The sequence below is a fragment of the Scyliorhinus canicula genome, chromosome 18 (assembly GCF_902713615.1).
Source record: "Scyliorhinus canicula chromosome 18, sScyCan1.1, whole genome shotgun sequence".
Classification (NCBI taxonomy): domain Eukaryota; kingdom Metazoa; phylum Chordata; class Chondrichthyes; order Carcharhiniformes; family Scyliorhinidae; genus Scyliorhinus; species Scyliorhinus canicula.
This window is the reverse complement of record NC_052163.1, coordinates 112,339,357-112,354,869: the sequence shown is the minus strand read 5'-3', so window position 1 is coordinate 112,354,869 and position 15,513 is coordinate 112,339,357. Positions and strand designations below refer to the sequence as shown.

General features: G+C 57.9%; 1 protein-coding gene across 5 annotated transcripts in view; it reads left to right on the top strand.

Annotated features, from left to right (window-relative positions):
* Positions 1-15,513, top strand: part of LOC119953389 (F-BAR domain only protein 2-like) — a 90,468-nt gene that overhangs the window by 33,254 nt on the left and 41,701 nt on the right. For all 5 annotated transcript variants that reach the window (XM_038777610.1, XM_038777609.1, XM_038777608.1 and 2 more), the window contains 5 exons: positions 5,780-5,871; positions 6,237-6,308; positions 9,334-9,475; positions 13,176-13,328; positions 13,542-13,646. In XM_038777610.1, the coding sequence (XP_038633538.1) occupies positions 5,780-5,871; positions 6,237-6,308; positions 9,334-9,475; positions 13,176-13,328; positions 13,542-13,646 (564 nt within the window). The remainder of the gene's footprint in view (positions 1-5,779; positions 5,872-6,236; positions 6,309-9,333; positions 9,476-13,175; positions 13,329-13,541; positions 13,647-15,513) is intronic.

Genomic DNA, 15,513 nt, shown 5'->3' with positions numbered 1-15,513 from the left:
TTACAGCCGACCCCGCAACCCCCAACCCCTAGTTCGAGTCCAGCTTCTCCGTCCGCACGAAGGCCCACGCCTCCTCCGGGGAATCAAAATAATAATGCCGCTCCAAATAAGTTACCCACAGGCACGCAGGCTGCAACATTCCAAACTTTATCTTATAGAGCCCGATTAGCCTCCTCCGCACTCCAATCCTGGTAGATCCGTACTACCCCATTCTCCCAATTGCTGCTCTTCACCATCTTGGCCCAGCGCAGCACACACTCCCGATCACTGAACCGGTGGAACCTCACCAGCACTGCACGCGGGGGTTCACTCGCCTTAGGCCTCCTGGCCAGTACCCTGTGGGCTCCCTCCAGCTCCAGGGGCAGATGGAAAGATCCTGCCCCCACTAGCGAGTTCAGCATCCTGGCCATGTAGGTTGTCAGATCCGACCCCTCCAGCCCCTCCGCAAGGCCCAAGATCCTCAGATTCTTCCGCCTCATGCGGAGATCAAGCTCCTCGAAGCGGTCTTGCCACTTCTTATGGAGTGCCGAGTGCCCCTCCACCTTACTCACGAGGACCACGGCCTCCTCCTCTCGTTCAGTGGCCTGCGCCTGCAACGCCTGGATGGCAGCACCCTGGGTCGTCTGAATCTCCGAGAGCTTTTTATTAGTTTCCTGCAGAGAGCTCAGCACCTCAGCCTTAAAATCTGCAAAACAGCACAGGAGAGCAGCTTGCTGCACCTGCGCCCACAGCCTCCACTCCTCTGGTGCTCTGCCGGCCGCCATCTTGGAATCCTTCCCCCATTTTTTCTGGGGAGCTGCTGCCGTTTTTTCCCTCTTTCCACTCCGAGTTCGAGTCATGAAATGCGGAGAAAGTCGATCAGCACACCTTCTCCCACCTGGAGACGTCGAAAAAATTCCGTTTTGGGCTCTAAAAAGAGCCGAAAAGTCCGCTGGAATCGGGAGCTCCCAAATGTGTGGCTTCCTACGTCATCGCCGCCACCGGAAGTCAAATAGGTAGAATAATATGATTGGATCAAACACCGACAGTACAAGGCATTGCTTATGGGAAGGAGACATGGAAAGTGCACATTTTCCGTGACTGGTGTTGAAATATCAAGGACCAAGCTGAAAAACTCTCTGTAAATGTAAAGCTGGTCATGCCCAATTAACACAGAACGTGCAAAAAAACAAAAACAGTATCATCTGAATCACCTGTTCAAACAGGAGAGTGCAAACTCTGCTCAGACTGGGCAGAATCACCTTTAGGACTATGTCCAGTTCAGATCTCTCATTTCTGCTGCCTGATAAATGCCGGAGTCAGTTCAAAGAGGAGCATGGGGCAGCTCATGTTAAGGGTCTGTGTGGAGTTCCCTGTCACCTAGTGCCCTATCCCAATGTTCTTCAAACTTTTTTTTGGGGACCAGTTTGTACCAACCGGCCAACCTTCGAGACCCACGCCGGCCGACCGGCGCGACCCACCATTTTCTCTCTTGTTTGCTGCTGACAAAAATGAAGAAATGGGTTTTTGGTCCCTCTGGCCCTCTACACGCTCCTCCAATGGAACCTGTTGGATGAAGGTGAAGCCTTCCGGTGTCGGAAAGTATGTCCAAAGTTCTGCATTTTTTTTCCTGTAAACTTTTATCAAATAAACCCCCCTGAACTTGTAAATAAAACTAAAATTAAAAAAAAAACAAAAATTAAATGAATAAAACCCCCCCGAACTTGAAAAACAAAAAGCTGCGACCGTTTAAAAAAAGCGGCCGCACTGAGCATGCGTGCCCAATCTTCGGCTTGCATTCGCATAGTTATGCACGCCGACGATCTGGCACGCATGCGCAGTGCGGCCACATTTATTTGACATTTTGAAGGCCGCTTGCAGCCGGTGTTATTAACAGCCGGCTGTTGGGCGCAGGTTTGCGCGATCGGGAGCACCGCGACGGATGGCTCCGTGACCCTCCCGACACCCACGAGTTTGACAATGCCGGCCCTATTGGACCCTGAGCTGAGTGTCCAACTCCTCTCATTCAGGTAGGATTCCTACTTTATAATATCGCTCGCCCCTGTCCCTGCCTGAGCTCACTTCCTTTCATGAGATGTTGAGCATCATTGGTTAGGCCAGCATTTGATGCCCATCCCTAATTGTACTTGAGAAGGTGGTGGTGGTGAGTTACTGTCTTGAGCTATTGCTGTGGTGGAAGTACACCCAGGAAGATAATCTACTCCTGACACCATTGTTCATGACTTTATTACTGCTGGACTGCACTATTCCAATGGACCCCTAGCCTGCTTCCTATTTTCCCCCTCCATAAATTTCAGCTCATCCTCTGCTCATGTCCTAACTTGCACCAAGTTCTATTCATCTGTCACCTCAGTGCTTGTTGACCGAAGTTCAGCAATGCTTCAATGTTTATACTTCTCACATGTTCAAATTCCTCCATGCTCTTCCCTGTTCTGTGCTCAAGCCCGACAGCCCTCGGAGACCTTTGTGGACCTCCGATTGTGGGATCTTGTGCATCTCCATTGTTCCCAACATTGGTGGCCCTGCCTTCAGCTATGTGGGCCCTAAGCCCACATTGGGCAGCACGGTAGCATTGTGGATAGCACAATCGCTTCACAGCTCCAGGGTCCCAGGTTCGATTCCGGCTTGGGTCACTGTCTGTGCGGAGTCTGCACATCCTCCCCGTGTGTGCGTGGGTTTCCTCCGGGTGCTCCGGTTTCCTCCCACAGTCCAAAGATGTGTAGGTTAGGTGGATTGGCCATGATAAATTGCCCTTAGTGTCCAAAATTGCCCTTAGTGTTGGGTTGGGTTACTGGGTTATGGGGATAGGGTGGAGTTGTTGACCTTTGGTAGGGTGCTCTTTCCAAGAGCCGGTGCAGACTCGATGGGCTGAATGGCCTCCTTCTGCACTGTAAATTCTATGAAGTTCTGGAATGTCTCTCTACGAAGACACTCCTTAAAACCTACTCCTTTGATCAAGCTTTTTGGCGCCTGTCCCAGTATCTCCGTCTGTGGATCAACGTCAAATTTTGTTTGTTTGTTAATTACTCTAGTGAAACGCTTCAGGATATTTAGTTGTGTTAAAGGCGCTATATAAATGCAAGTTGTTATTGACGTTAATTCTGGTATTTACATGGCTTCACGTGAAAGACATTGTGGACAGTAAACCTCTTTGATAGTTCCAGCCACGTACGAGGTATCTGTAATACTCTTGTGACTGGAGGGAAAGAGGCCAGAGACCTGGGCCCTCAGACTTTTGGGAAGGGCGGGGAGAGTGAGGCAGAAATGGGCTTCACCCCATTTTCCATGCGCCGCTGCCCTGCCTGCAGCCTCGAGCTCCTTGCCAATGGCGGCTGCAACCCACTGTTATCAGAATGCCCATGATTAAAAGGTGAGGCCTTGCCATAGAACTGAGCTCTAATCCAGTGCCAGGCAGCTCATAACCAAGCATTAAAGATTAGATTTTATATTCCATTTAACTGACCCATTGAAGGGTTAACAAAGAGGCGTTCACTGTTAATGATTTCCTTAATGTAGGTTCCTGCACCTGGGAGGAAGTGAGGTTTGTGGTTAATTTTTTTTTGTGTGTGTGTGTGTTTTTTATGTTCAAAACAAGATCTGCAACTATAATAGAAGGTTAACGGATCTTCTGTGTTGGAACTAAAAAGCTGGGACTAGTAAAAGTTACCATGAAGGTGTCAGATTGTTATTAAAACCCTAATTGTGTCATTAAAACCCTAACTGTATCTCGGCCTTCCTGATAGGGAAAGAATTATCTGGCCCGTCCCACACCATGTAGCAGGTTTCTACCTCTCAAGTCGCTCTCCTATATTAAACCTGCTACGTGTGGGTTCAAGAAGCTGATCCACCAGTTGCACCATCACAGGGCACCACGTAACGCACAATAAATGTCAGTGATGCCCACATCAAATAATTTTTTTAACAAACCTTGTTGGAGATCTGGTACTAATTTTAAATTTGAAAATGCTGGAGGGTGAGGAGAAAGCCGCTCCCAAGAAAGCTTTGAATAAAATGTCTGCAAAGGACAGCAGGAGAGGAGAGGGCCGAGGAAGGAGCCTTACCCTCTACATCGACAAAGTTAATCCAGGCACAACCAGAATCTTCTCCAGGGCTACGGCTCAGATGGCAACTGTGACTTGGTGGGTCGAAAGGTTGTGAGTTCACGGCAGCACGCTGGCGCAGTGGTTAGCACTGCTGCCTCAAGGCGCTGAGGTCCCAGGTTCGATTCCGGCTCTGGGTCACTGTCCGTGTGGAGTTTGCACATTCTCCCCGTGTTTACGTAGGTTTCGCCCCCACAACCCAAAGATGTGCAGGTTAGGTGGGTTGGCCACGCTAAATTTCCCTTTAATTGGAAAAAATGAATTACTTACACTAAATTTTAAATTTTTTTTAAGGGTTGTGGGTTCAAGTTCAGCTCGGCTGGTACTCCCAGTGCCAGTACTGAGTTCCGCACTGTCGTGTTGCTGTCTTTATGTTGAGTTGCTGATCTGAGGCCGTGTCTCGGTGAACATTAAAGATCGCATGCCCACTATTGTGAAAGAACAGGGGAGTTCTACCTATTGCCCTGGTCAATATTCACCAAGATCACTGAAATCGGACCTTGTCAGTGCCTCGTTACTGTGGTGAATGTATTATACCAATAATCCCCCAGTGTATTTGTATCTGTGCTGTTGCCCTTGTATTTGTATCTGTGCTATGCTGTTGCCCTTGTGGGCTTCTCCTATGGGCCATTGTATGGCATTATCCATAGGGGAACATGTTGGGGCCTGTATGGACTCCGCCCATGGCTCCTCCCTTTGAAGGGAGGTATAAAGAGCAGTCGACCTGTAGGCAGTTCTCAGTATTGGTCAGTTGCAGGCAGGCACTGTTCTAAGTTGATTAAAGCCACGGTTTACTTCTTCTCGCATCTCAAGTGAATTGATGGTCACATCAATTACTTTTCCTGGGATCTTTCTGTGTGCAACACTGCCTGTTTCCTGCATTGCAACAGTGGCTGCGCTGTGAAGGCATTTCATTGGCTGTAAATGATTTGGGATATTCTGAGGTTGAGAAACATTAGTCTGTTTTTATCAGCATCATTGACCCCCTTTTGTGAACAATATTTGCTTCCTGACTCATTACAATGGGCGTCATAATATCGGCTCCTGAGAGATGCCCACTGGTGCTATTCGTGCAGGAAGCTGGTCATGCATGACTCGGGATGACGTGCTTTGAGTAACATTCCACAGTGCACCAGAAATACCCCAGCTCTGAGTGCAACTCAAAAGTCCCCGTGTCCATCAAACAGGGGCTGTTTAGCTCAGGGCTAAATCGCTGGCTTTGAAAGCAGACCAAGCAGGCCAGCATCACGGTTCAATTCCCGTAACAGCCTCCCCGAACAGGCGCCGGAATGTAGCGACTAGGGGCTTTTCACAGTAACTTCATTGAAGCCTACTCGTGACAATAAATGATTTTCATTTTCATTTCATTTCACAGCAGTGTTTACTCCTTTGCTGAAAATGTCACCTTTTTTCCCCATCTCTCTATCTGTATCCTGGTTCCAGTTGCAACAAAACAGTTCCAACAACTCGGGTGAAGAAAATCAAGTAATACAACCCTACTCTCTAACCAGACTGCAATGTCCAAGAACAGAAACTCTGGGACGTTCAAACAGACCCTCGCCCTGAATAATCGCTTCTGGGGTTTGCTGGGTGGATTTTCTCTGCTGGCTCATTGTGGGGTGGGTGATGACCTGTGCGGTCTGGAGTTCAGCTAACACTCCTCTACTTACCACTCACAGGGGGAGAAAAACAATGGTTTTGACGTCCTTTACCACAACATGAAACATGGGCAGATCTCCGTCAAAGAGCTGGCTGACTTTGTGAGGGAAAGGTAAGGTGTGGTCCTTATTCCTGAGCGTTTCACCCCTGGCTGCCACGCACTGTATCCATTTCCGCTATTAACATTCAAACCTGTCAGTTCCTGCATGGTTTGCAGGTCAAGGCTTCTCCTGAGATGGTGCTGACAAATAGAGACCTTGAGGATACCATGCTGCTTTCGCATTCCAGTATCCTGTAAATACGGCAAGATTTCCTGCATCTAGATTGGCCGCATGGGTCCCGCACCCCGGCAGGGGATGGGGGGGGACCTGCAACCCGGCTCATGATAGCTTTAACTAATTACATGTTAATTTGCTGGTGCCCAGTGTTTTTATTTTGTACATTTCCCAGTATTTAAATGTTGCTGCCCTCTTGCAGAGCGCTGATTGAGGAATCATACTCAAAATCCATGTCCAAGTTGTCCAAGATGGTGACCAGCAGTTCACTGGGGTGAGTTTCATGTTGTCTGTCGGGCACAATGACATCAGTTTCTCTTTGCCAAATACACGGCGGGACAGGAAGCCTTGATTGGGCACTGAAGCTGAGGATTTAGTGTTATAGGCACTTGTGCCAGTTTGGTCTCCCTTTCCCAGCTGTCTGAAACTCTCCGACAGCCACGTTAACCTGGTCACATTAACCTATCAGAAGCTGCCACCCTTTTTAAAATATTTGTTCAGGAGAACTTGGCATCGCTCGCCAGGGCTGGGGCAACATTTATTGCCCATCCCTAATTGCCCTTGATTCAGTGGCCATTTCTGCAGGCTTTTTTTTCATGAGTCACATGGAGGCCAGAATGGATAAGGGCAGCAGATTTACTTCCCTAGTTGATATTAGTGAACCAATTGGTTTTTTTATGACAATCGACCATGGTTTCATGATGTTTAGTTCCAGATTTCTATTGAATGCAAATTTCACTATCTGCTGTGGTGGGATTCGAACCCAGGACCCCAGAACAGTACCCTGGGTCTCTGGATTGCTAGTCCAGTGGCAATACCACTGCGTAACTGCCTCCTAGTGAGTTACCTGTGGATTTGCTGAACTGAAAACTCCTGGAGAGTTAGAGTGTGGCCAGGGCGGGGTGGGTGGGTTGGAGGAGGTGTGCGGCCGGAGGGGCCTTGTGGCCGGGGGAGGGGGGCTGGAGGGGCCGCGTGGCGGGGGGGTGGAGGTTTGGAGTGGCCGGTGGGTTGGAGGGGCGGCGCGGCCGGTGGGTTGGAGGGGCGGCGCGGCCGGTGGGTTGGAGGGGCGGCGCGGCCGGTGGGTTGGAGGGGCGGCGCGGCCGGTGGGTTGGAGGGGCGGCGCGGCCGGTGGGTTGGAGGGGCGGCGCGGCCGGTGGGTTGGAGGGGCGGCGCGGCCGGTGTGTTGGAGGGGCGGCGCGGCCGGTGGGTTGGAGGGGCGGCGCGGCCGGTGGGTTGGAGGGGCCGAGTGGCCGGTGGGTTGGAGGGGCGGCGCGGCCGGTGGGTTGGAGGGGCCGAGTGGCCGGTGGGTTGGAGGGGCGGCGCGGCCGGTGGGTTGGAGGGGCCGAGAGGCCGGTGGGTTGGAGGGTGGGCGTGGCCGGTGGGTTGGAGGGGCCGAGTGGCCGGTGGGTTGGAGGGTGGGCGTGGCCGGTGGGTTGGAGGGTGGACGTGGCCGGTGGGTTGGAGGGGCCGAGTGGCCGGTGGGTTGGAGGGTTGGCGTGGCCGGTGGGTTGGAGGGTGGGCGCAGCCGGTGGGTTGGAGGGGCGGCGCGGCCGGTGGTTTGGAGGGTGGGCGCGGCCGGTGGGTAGGAGGGGCCGAGTGGCCGGTGGGTTGGAGGGGCCAAGTGGCCGGTGGGTTGGAGGGTGGGCGTGGCCGGTGGGTTGGAGGGTGGGCGTGGCCGGTGGGTTGGAGGGGCCGCGTGGCCGGTGGGTTGGAGGGTGGGCGTGGCCGGTGGGTTGGAGGGGCCGAGTGGCCGGTGGGTTGGAGGGGCCGAGTGGCCGGTGGGTTGGAGGGGCCGAGTGGCCGGAGGGTGGGCGTGGCCGGCGGTTTGGAGGGGCCGAGTGGCCGGTGGGTTGGAGGGTGGGCGTGGCCGGTGGGTTGGAGTGGCCGGTGGGTTGGAGTGGCCGGTGGGTTGAAGGGTGGGCGTGGCCGATGGGTTGGAGTGGCCGGTGGGTTGGAGGGTGGGCGTAGCCGGTGGGTTGGAGTGGCCGGTGGGTTGGAGGGTGGGCGTGGCTGTGGGTTGGAGGGGCTGGCGGGTTGGAGGGTGGGCGTGGCCGGTGGGCTGGAGGGTGGGCGTGGCCGGTGGGCTGGAGTGTGGGCGTGGCCGGTGGGTTGGAGGGGCCGAGTGGCTGGTGGGTTGGAGGGTGGGAGTGGTCGGTGGGTTGGAGGGGCCGAGTGGCTGGTGGGTTGGAGGGTGGGCGTGGCCGGTGGGTTGGAGTGGCCGGTGGGTTGAAGGGTGGGCGTGGCCGGTGGGTTGGAGTGGCCGGTGGGTTGGAGGGTGGGCGTGGCCGGTGGGTTGGAGGGTGGGCGTGGCCGGTGGGTTGGAGTGGCCGGTGGGTTGGAGGGTGGGCGTGGCCGGTGGGTTGGAGGGTGGGCGTGGCCGGTGGGTTGGAGTGGCCGGTGGGTTGGAGGGTGGGCGTGGCCGGTGGGTTGGAGTGGCCGGTGGGTTGGAGGGTGGGCGTGGCCGGTGGGTTGGAGGGGCCGGTGGGTTGGAGGGTGGGTTGGAGGGGCCGGTGGGTTGGAGGGTGGGCGTGGCCGGTGGGTTGGAGGGTGGGCGTGGCCGGTGGGTTGGAGGGTGGGCATGGCTGTGGGTTGGAGGGGCCGAGTGGCCGGTGGGTTGGAGGGTGGGCGTGGCCGGTGGGTTGGAGAGTGGGCATGGCCGGTGGGTTGGAGGGGCCGGTGGGTTGGAGGGTGGGTGTGGCCGGTGGGTTGGAGGGGCCGGTGGGCTGGAGGGTGGGCGTGGCCGGTGGGCTGGAGAGTGGGCGTGGCCGGTGGGCTGGAGTGGGCGTGGCCGGTGGGCTGGAGAGTGGGCGTGGCCGGTGGGTTGGAGAGTGGGCGTGGCCGGTGGGTTGGAGTGGCCGGTGGGTTGGAGAGTGGGTGTGGCCGGTGGGTTTGAGGGGCCGGTGGGTTGGAGGGTGGGCGTGGCCGGTGGGTTGGAGTGGCCGGTGGGTTGGAGTGGCCGGTGGGTTGGAGGGTGGGCGTGGCCGGTGGGTTGGAGGGTGGGCGTGGCTGTGGGTTGGAGGAGCCGGCGGGTTGGAGGGTGGGCGTGGCCGGTGGGTTGGAGGGGCCGGTGGGTTGGAGGGTGGGCGTGGCCGGTGGGTTGGAGGGGCCGGTGGGTTGGAGGGTGGGCGTGCCTGTGGGTTGGAGGGGCAGAGTGGCCGGTGGGTTGGAGGGATTGCCCGGCCGGTGGCTGGGGACAGGGAGAAGATCCTAAGGAGGAACATGCTTCCCAGCTGTTGAATTTAGATTGTAGTTGCAGCCATTCCGATGCTACGCAGAGTGTAACACTGCAAATCTTTCAGGACCTTTGCTCCGATGTGGGAGGTGTTTCGGACCTCAGCTGATAAATTGGCACTTTGTCATTTTGAGCTTGTGAGGAAGCTCCACGATTTGATCAAAGAAATGAATCGCTTCAATGAGGAGCAGATCAAAATGCACAGAAAGGTAACGATGTCTGTCCATGGGTTTCTTCTGATCATTTTTCTGCCTGCCAGTGAAGAATTGTTCTAACCACCTCCAGCCTGTCAGGGAGGGTCAGTGTGTGGGGGCGGTGGGTGAGTGTGTGTGGGGGCGGAGGGTGAGTGTGTGTGGGGGCGGAGGGTGAGTGTGTGGGGGGGGGCGGAGGGTGAGTGTGTGGGGGGGCGGAGGGTGAGTGTGTGGGGGGCGGAGGGTGAGTGTGTGGGGGGCGGAGGGTGAGTGTGTGGGGGGTGGAGGGTGAGTGTGTGGGGGGCGGAGGGTGAGTGTGTGGGGGGCGGAGGGTGAGTGTGTGGGGGGGCGGAGGGTGAGTGTGTGGGGGGCGGAGGGTGAGTGTGTGGGGGGCGGAGGGTGAGTGTGTGGGGGGCGGAGGGTGAGTGTGTGGGGGGGCGGAGTGTCAGTGTGTGGGGGGGCGGAGGGTCAGTGTGTGGGGGCGGAGGGTGAGTGTGTGGGGGGCGGAGGGTGAGTGTGTGGGGGGCGGAGGGTGAGTGTGTGGGGGGCGGAGGGTGAGTGTGTGGGGGGGCGGAGGGTGAGTGTGTGGGGGGGCGGAGGGTCAGTGTGTGGGGGGGCGGAGGGTCAGTGTGTGGGGGGGGCGGAGGGTCAGTGTGTGGGGGGGGGCGGAGGGTCAGTGTGTGGGGGGGGGCGGAGGGTCAGTGTGTGGGGGGGCGGAGGGTCAGTGTGTGGGGGGCGGAGGGTGAGTGTGTGGGGGCGGAGGGTGAGTGTGTGGGGGGGCGGAGGGTGAGTGTGTGGGGGGCGGAGGGTGAGTGTGTGGGGGGGCGGAGGGTGAGTGTGTGGGGGGGCGGAGGGTGAGTGTGTGTGGGGGGCGGAGGGTGAGTGTGTGTGGGGGCGGAGGGTGAGTGTGTGGAGGGCGGAGGGTCAGTGTGTGGGGGGGCGGAGGGTCAGTGTGTGGGGGGGCGGAGGGTCAGTGTGTGGGGGGGGCGGAGGGTCAGTGTGTGGGGGGGGCGGAGGGTCAGTGTGTGGGGGGGGCGGAGGGTCAGTGTGTGGGGGGGGCGGAGGGTCAGTGTGTGGGGGGGCGGAGGGTCAGTGTGTGGGGGGGCGGAGGGTCAGTGTGTGGGGGGCGGAGGGTCAGTGTGTGGGGGGCGGAGGGTCAGTGTGTGGGGGGCGGAGGGTGAGTGTGTGGGGGGCGGAGGGTGAGTGTGTGGGGGCGGAGGGTGAGTGTGTGGGGGGCGGAGGGTGAGTGTGTGGGGGGCGGAGGGTGAGTGTGTGGGGGCGGAGGGTCAGTGTGTGGGGGGGCGGAGGGTCAGTGTGTGGGGGGGCGGAGGGTCAGTGTGTGGGGGGGGGGCGGAGGGTCAGTGTGTGGGGGGGCGGAGGGTCAGTGTGTGGGGGGGCGGAGGGTCAGTGTGTGGGGGCGGAGGGTGAGTGTGTGGGGGCGGAGGGTGAGTGTGTGGGGGCGGAGGGTGAGTGTGTGGGGGCGGAGGGGTGAGTGTGTGGGGGCGGAGGGTGAGTGTGTGGGGGCGGGGGGAGTGTGTGGGGCGGAGGGTGAGTGTGTGGGGGGGCGGGGGTCAGGTGTGGGGGGGCGGAGGGTCAGTGTGGGGGGGGGGGCGGGGGGTCAGTGTGTGGGGGGGCGGAGGGTGAGTGTGTGGGGGGGCGGAGGGTGAGTGTGTGGGGCGGAGGGTGAGTGTGTGGGGGGCGGAGGGTGAGTGTGTGGGGGCGAGGGTGAGTGTGTGGGGGGGAGGGTGAGTGTGGGGGGCGGAGGGTCAGTGTGTGGGGGGGCGGAGGGTCAGTGTGGGGGGGGCGGAGGGTGAGTGTGTGGGGGGGGCGGAGGGTGAGTGTGTGGGGGGGGGAGGGGCAGTGTGTGGGGGGGGGGAGGGTGAGTGTGGTGGGGGGGCGGAGGGTGAGTGTGTGGGGGGGGCGGAGGGGGAGTGTGTGGGGGGGGCGGAGGGTGAGTGTGTGGGGGGGGCGGAGGGTGAGTGTGTGGGGGGGCGGAGGGTGAGTGTGTGGGGGGGGCGGAGGGTGAGTGTGTGGGGGGGGCGGAGGTGAGTGTGTGGGGGGGGCGGAGGGTGAGTGTGTGGGGGGGCGGAGGGTGAGTGTGTGGGGGGGGGCGGATTTGTGTTGTGGGGGGGGCGAGGGTGAGTGGGTGTGGGGGGCGGAGGGTGAGGTGTGTGGGGGGGCGGAGAGGGTGTTGTGGGTTGGCGGAGGTGAGGTGGGAGTTGTTGGGTGGGTGGGGGGGGGGGGCAGGAGTGAGTGTGTTGGGGGGGCGGAGGGTGGAGTGTGTGGGGGGGGGCGGAGGGTGAGTGTGTGGGGAGCCTGGAGGGGAGTGTGTGTGGGGACGGAGGATGAGTGTGACTGAGGGGGGGGGGGGGCTAGGGTGAGTGTGTGGGGGGGGGCGGCGGCGTGAGTGTGTGGGGCGGAGGGTGAGTGTGTGGGGGGGCGGAGGGTGAGTGTGTGGGGGGGCGGAGGGTGAGTGTGTGGGGGGGCGGAGAGGGTGAGTGTGTGGGGGGGCGGAGGGTGAGTGTGTGGGGGGGCGGAGGGTGAGTGTGTGGGGGGGCGGAGGGTGAGTGTGTGGGGGGGCGGTGGGTGAGTGTGTGGGGGGGCGGAGGGTCAGTGTGTGGGGGCGGAGGGTGAGTGTGTGGGGGGGGCGGAGGGTCAGTGTGTGGGGGGGCGGAGGGTCAGTGTGTGGGGGGGCGGGAGGGTGAGTGTGTGGGGGGCGGAGGGTGATTGTGTGGGGGGCGGAGGGTGAGTGTGTGGGGGGGGCGGAGGGTGAGTGTGTGTGGGGGCGGAGGGTGAGTGTGTGGGGGGGCGGAGGGTGAGTGTGTGGGGGGGCGGAGGGTGAGTGTGTGGGGGGGCGGAGGGTGAGTGTGTGGGGGGGCGGAGGGTGAGTGTGTGGGGGGGCGGAGGGTGAGTGTGTGGGGGGCGGAGGGTCAGTGTGTGGGGGGGCGGAGGGTGAGTGTGTGGGGGGCGGAGGGTGAGCGTGTGGGGGGCGGAGGGTGAGCGTGTGGGGGGCGGAGGGTGAGCGTGTGGGGGGCGGAGGGTGAGCGTGTGGGGGGCGGAGGGTGAGCGTGTGGGGGGGCGGAGGGTGAGTGTGTGGGGGGCGGAGGGTGAGTGTGTGGGGGGCGGAGGGTGAGTGTGTGGGGGGCGGAGGGTGAGTGTGTGGGGGGCGGAGGGTGAGTGTGTGGGGGGCGGAGGGTGAGTGTGTGGGGGGCGGAGGGTGAGTGTGTGGGGGGGCGGAGGGTGAGTGTGTGGGGGGGCGGAGGGTGAGTGTGTGGGGGGGCGGAGGGTGAGTGTGTGGGGGGGCGGAGGGTGAGTGTGTGGGGGGGCGGAGGGTGAGTGTGTGGGGGGCGGAGGGTGAGTGTGTGGGGGCGGAGGGTGAGTGTGAGGGGGGGCGGAGGGTGAGTGTGAGGGGGGGCGGAGGGTGATTGTGTGGGGGGGCGGAGGGTGAGTGTGTGGGGGGGCGGAGGGTGAGTGTGTGGGGGGGCGGAGGGTCAGTGTGTGGGGGGGGCGGAGGGTCAGTGTGTGGGGGGCGGAGGGTCAGTGTGTGGGGGGGCGGAGGGTCAGTGTGTGGGGGCGGAGGGGCAGTTCTGGCTGTGTTATTGGGAAGTATGAATGATACATCTGCAATTTCTGTCTCAGTGATATTCTGTATAAATCACGGATCGGGGGGAATGTGACCCATCAATATCCTTTTGTGTCTCTCTCCTGCCCCTACCAGACGAAGGAGGAGGTGTCAGGCACACTGGAAGCTGTCCAGAATGTCCAATCCAGTGTCCAACTCCTGCAGAAATGCAAAGACAATTATCACAGCAAGTGGCTGGAGTGGGACAGGCTGAAAAAGGATGGCACCTCTCAGAAAGAGATCGATAAGGTAACTGATGTTGGATACCAGCATTTCAATGGTTAACGGAGTTGACTTTCTCAGGGATTGACTCTCACTGGGGTACGGGTTAAATTGAGGCCTGGTTGGTGATGAGCTAACTTGGCACAGGACAGAAACTGCTCTGATCCACCTATCACTCGCAGGATGGCTCCCCTCTCTCTCTTATTACAGATGCTGATTAATCCTGGCTCTTCCTCACAGGCTGAACACAAATCAAAGAAAGCCGCAGAGTCTTACAAAGCGAGCATTGAGAAGTATCGCACCGCCCGTTCTGACTACCAGCAGAAGATGGCAGAGGCTGCACAGGTTTGAGTGGATGAAGTTGCCGGGGTGTGGTGATCCACCACTGTGGATATGTGTGTGCCTGTATTAGGGGATGTACAGCAGTACCTGTATTACAGGTTTGTCGGTAGCCCCTGCCGGCAAGCTCCGCCCACAGGGAGCAGTATAAATATGTATGAGATCTCCTGAGCTGCCATTCTACCAGCTGCAGTCGAAGGATAAACATCTCACGGTAATAAAGCCTGTCTTGTACCGATTCGAGTCTATAAGTGCAATTGATAGTGCATCACGGGGCGAGTGGAGAGGTGTAGGGGGGGTAAACACTAGACAGACAGGCAGACTGCAACAATTTCTGGGAGGACATTAAGCTTGCAGAGTGGGAAAATAATTGGTAAATTCATTTCAACGCCGATAAAAGTGAGGTTGTACATTTTTGTGAAGAAAAGAAAAATAACGAGATGGCTTGTTACTTGAAAGGTGAGAGTTTTGGGTGGGGTCGAGGAACCAAGGGATCGCTGAATACAAATACATCAATCACTAAAAGTTACGCAAAAGGTTAGCAGGGTCATTAAAACAATAAGCGGGTGCGGCACGTAGCGAAGTGGTTAGCACTACTGCCTTACGGCGCCGAGGACCCGGGTTTGATCCCGGCCCTGGGTCAATGTCCATGTGGAGTTTGAAAATTCTCCCCATGTCTGCATGGGTCTCAACCTTCACAACTTAAAAATGTGCAGGGTAGGTGGATTGGCCACGCTAAATTGTCCCTTAATTGGGGGGAAAAGAATAATTGGGTACTATAAAATTCAAACAAAAAGCAAATCAAGCACTCAGCTTTATTTCTACGAAGATAGAATAGATAAGTAGGGAAATGAGAGTAGACACACAGAGTACTGCTAAATGTGCACTTCTGTGGTTAGCCCTGCAGCCTCACGGCGCTGAGGTCCCAGGTTCGATCCCGGCTCTGGGTCACTGTCCGTGTGGAGTTTGCACATTCTCCCCGTGTCTGCGTGGGTTTCGCCCCCACAACCCATTGATGTGCAGGCTCTCTCTTGAAAAAGGGAGGCTGGAGTGACCAATTGATGTCTTTAAAATTCTGAAAGGTTTTGATGGGAGTAGATACAGAGAGAATGTTTCCTCTGGGGAAGAGCATTGCTAGAGGCGGTCAATATAAGATAGCCACCAAGAAATCCAATCGGGAATTCAGGAGAAATTTTTTTACTCCCAAAGAGTGGTGAGAATGAGGAACTCGCTCCATTTTAGAAGCTACACTGTTGTAGGGTACAGTCGCTTCAAATTGGTACCATGCTCTGTGACCATACAGATGCAGGGAATTGGGCTGAACGTTGAAAATGTACGGAAACTAAATGTAATTTTAGTTTGGGAGTGGAATGCCAGTAACTGCCTGAGACCCAGAGGATGGAGCAAAGTTTGGAAAATGTGGGGAAAAAAATTAAGTTACTTAGTCGGTGAGGGAAGAAAATTCCTGGGGGGTGGGAGAGATGATTTTGGGAGAGTGAGGGTTGACTTTGGGCAGCACGGTAGCACAGTGGTTAGCACTATGCCTTCACAGCGGCAGAGTCCCAGGTTCGATTCTCGGCTTGGGTGACTATCTGTGTGGAGTCTGCATGTTCTCCCCGTGTCTGCGTGGGTTTCCTCCGGGTGCTCCGGTTTCCTCCCACATGTCCCGAAAGATGTGCAGGTTAGGTGATTTGGACCCTCCGTATACCCGAACAGGCGCCGGAATGTGGCGACTAGGGGACTTTCACAGTAACTTCATTGCAGTGTTAATGTAAGCCTACTTGTGACGATAAAGATTATTATTATTATGAGTGAGAAACCATGAACCCGGTTCTGATAGGATAACCTGGACTCTGTCCGGGGGGGGTTCTGA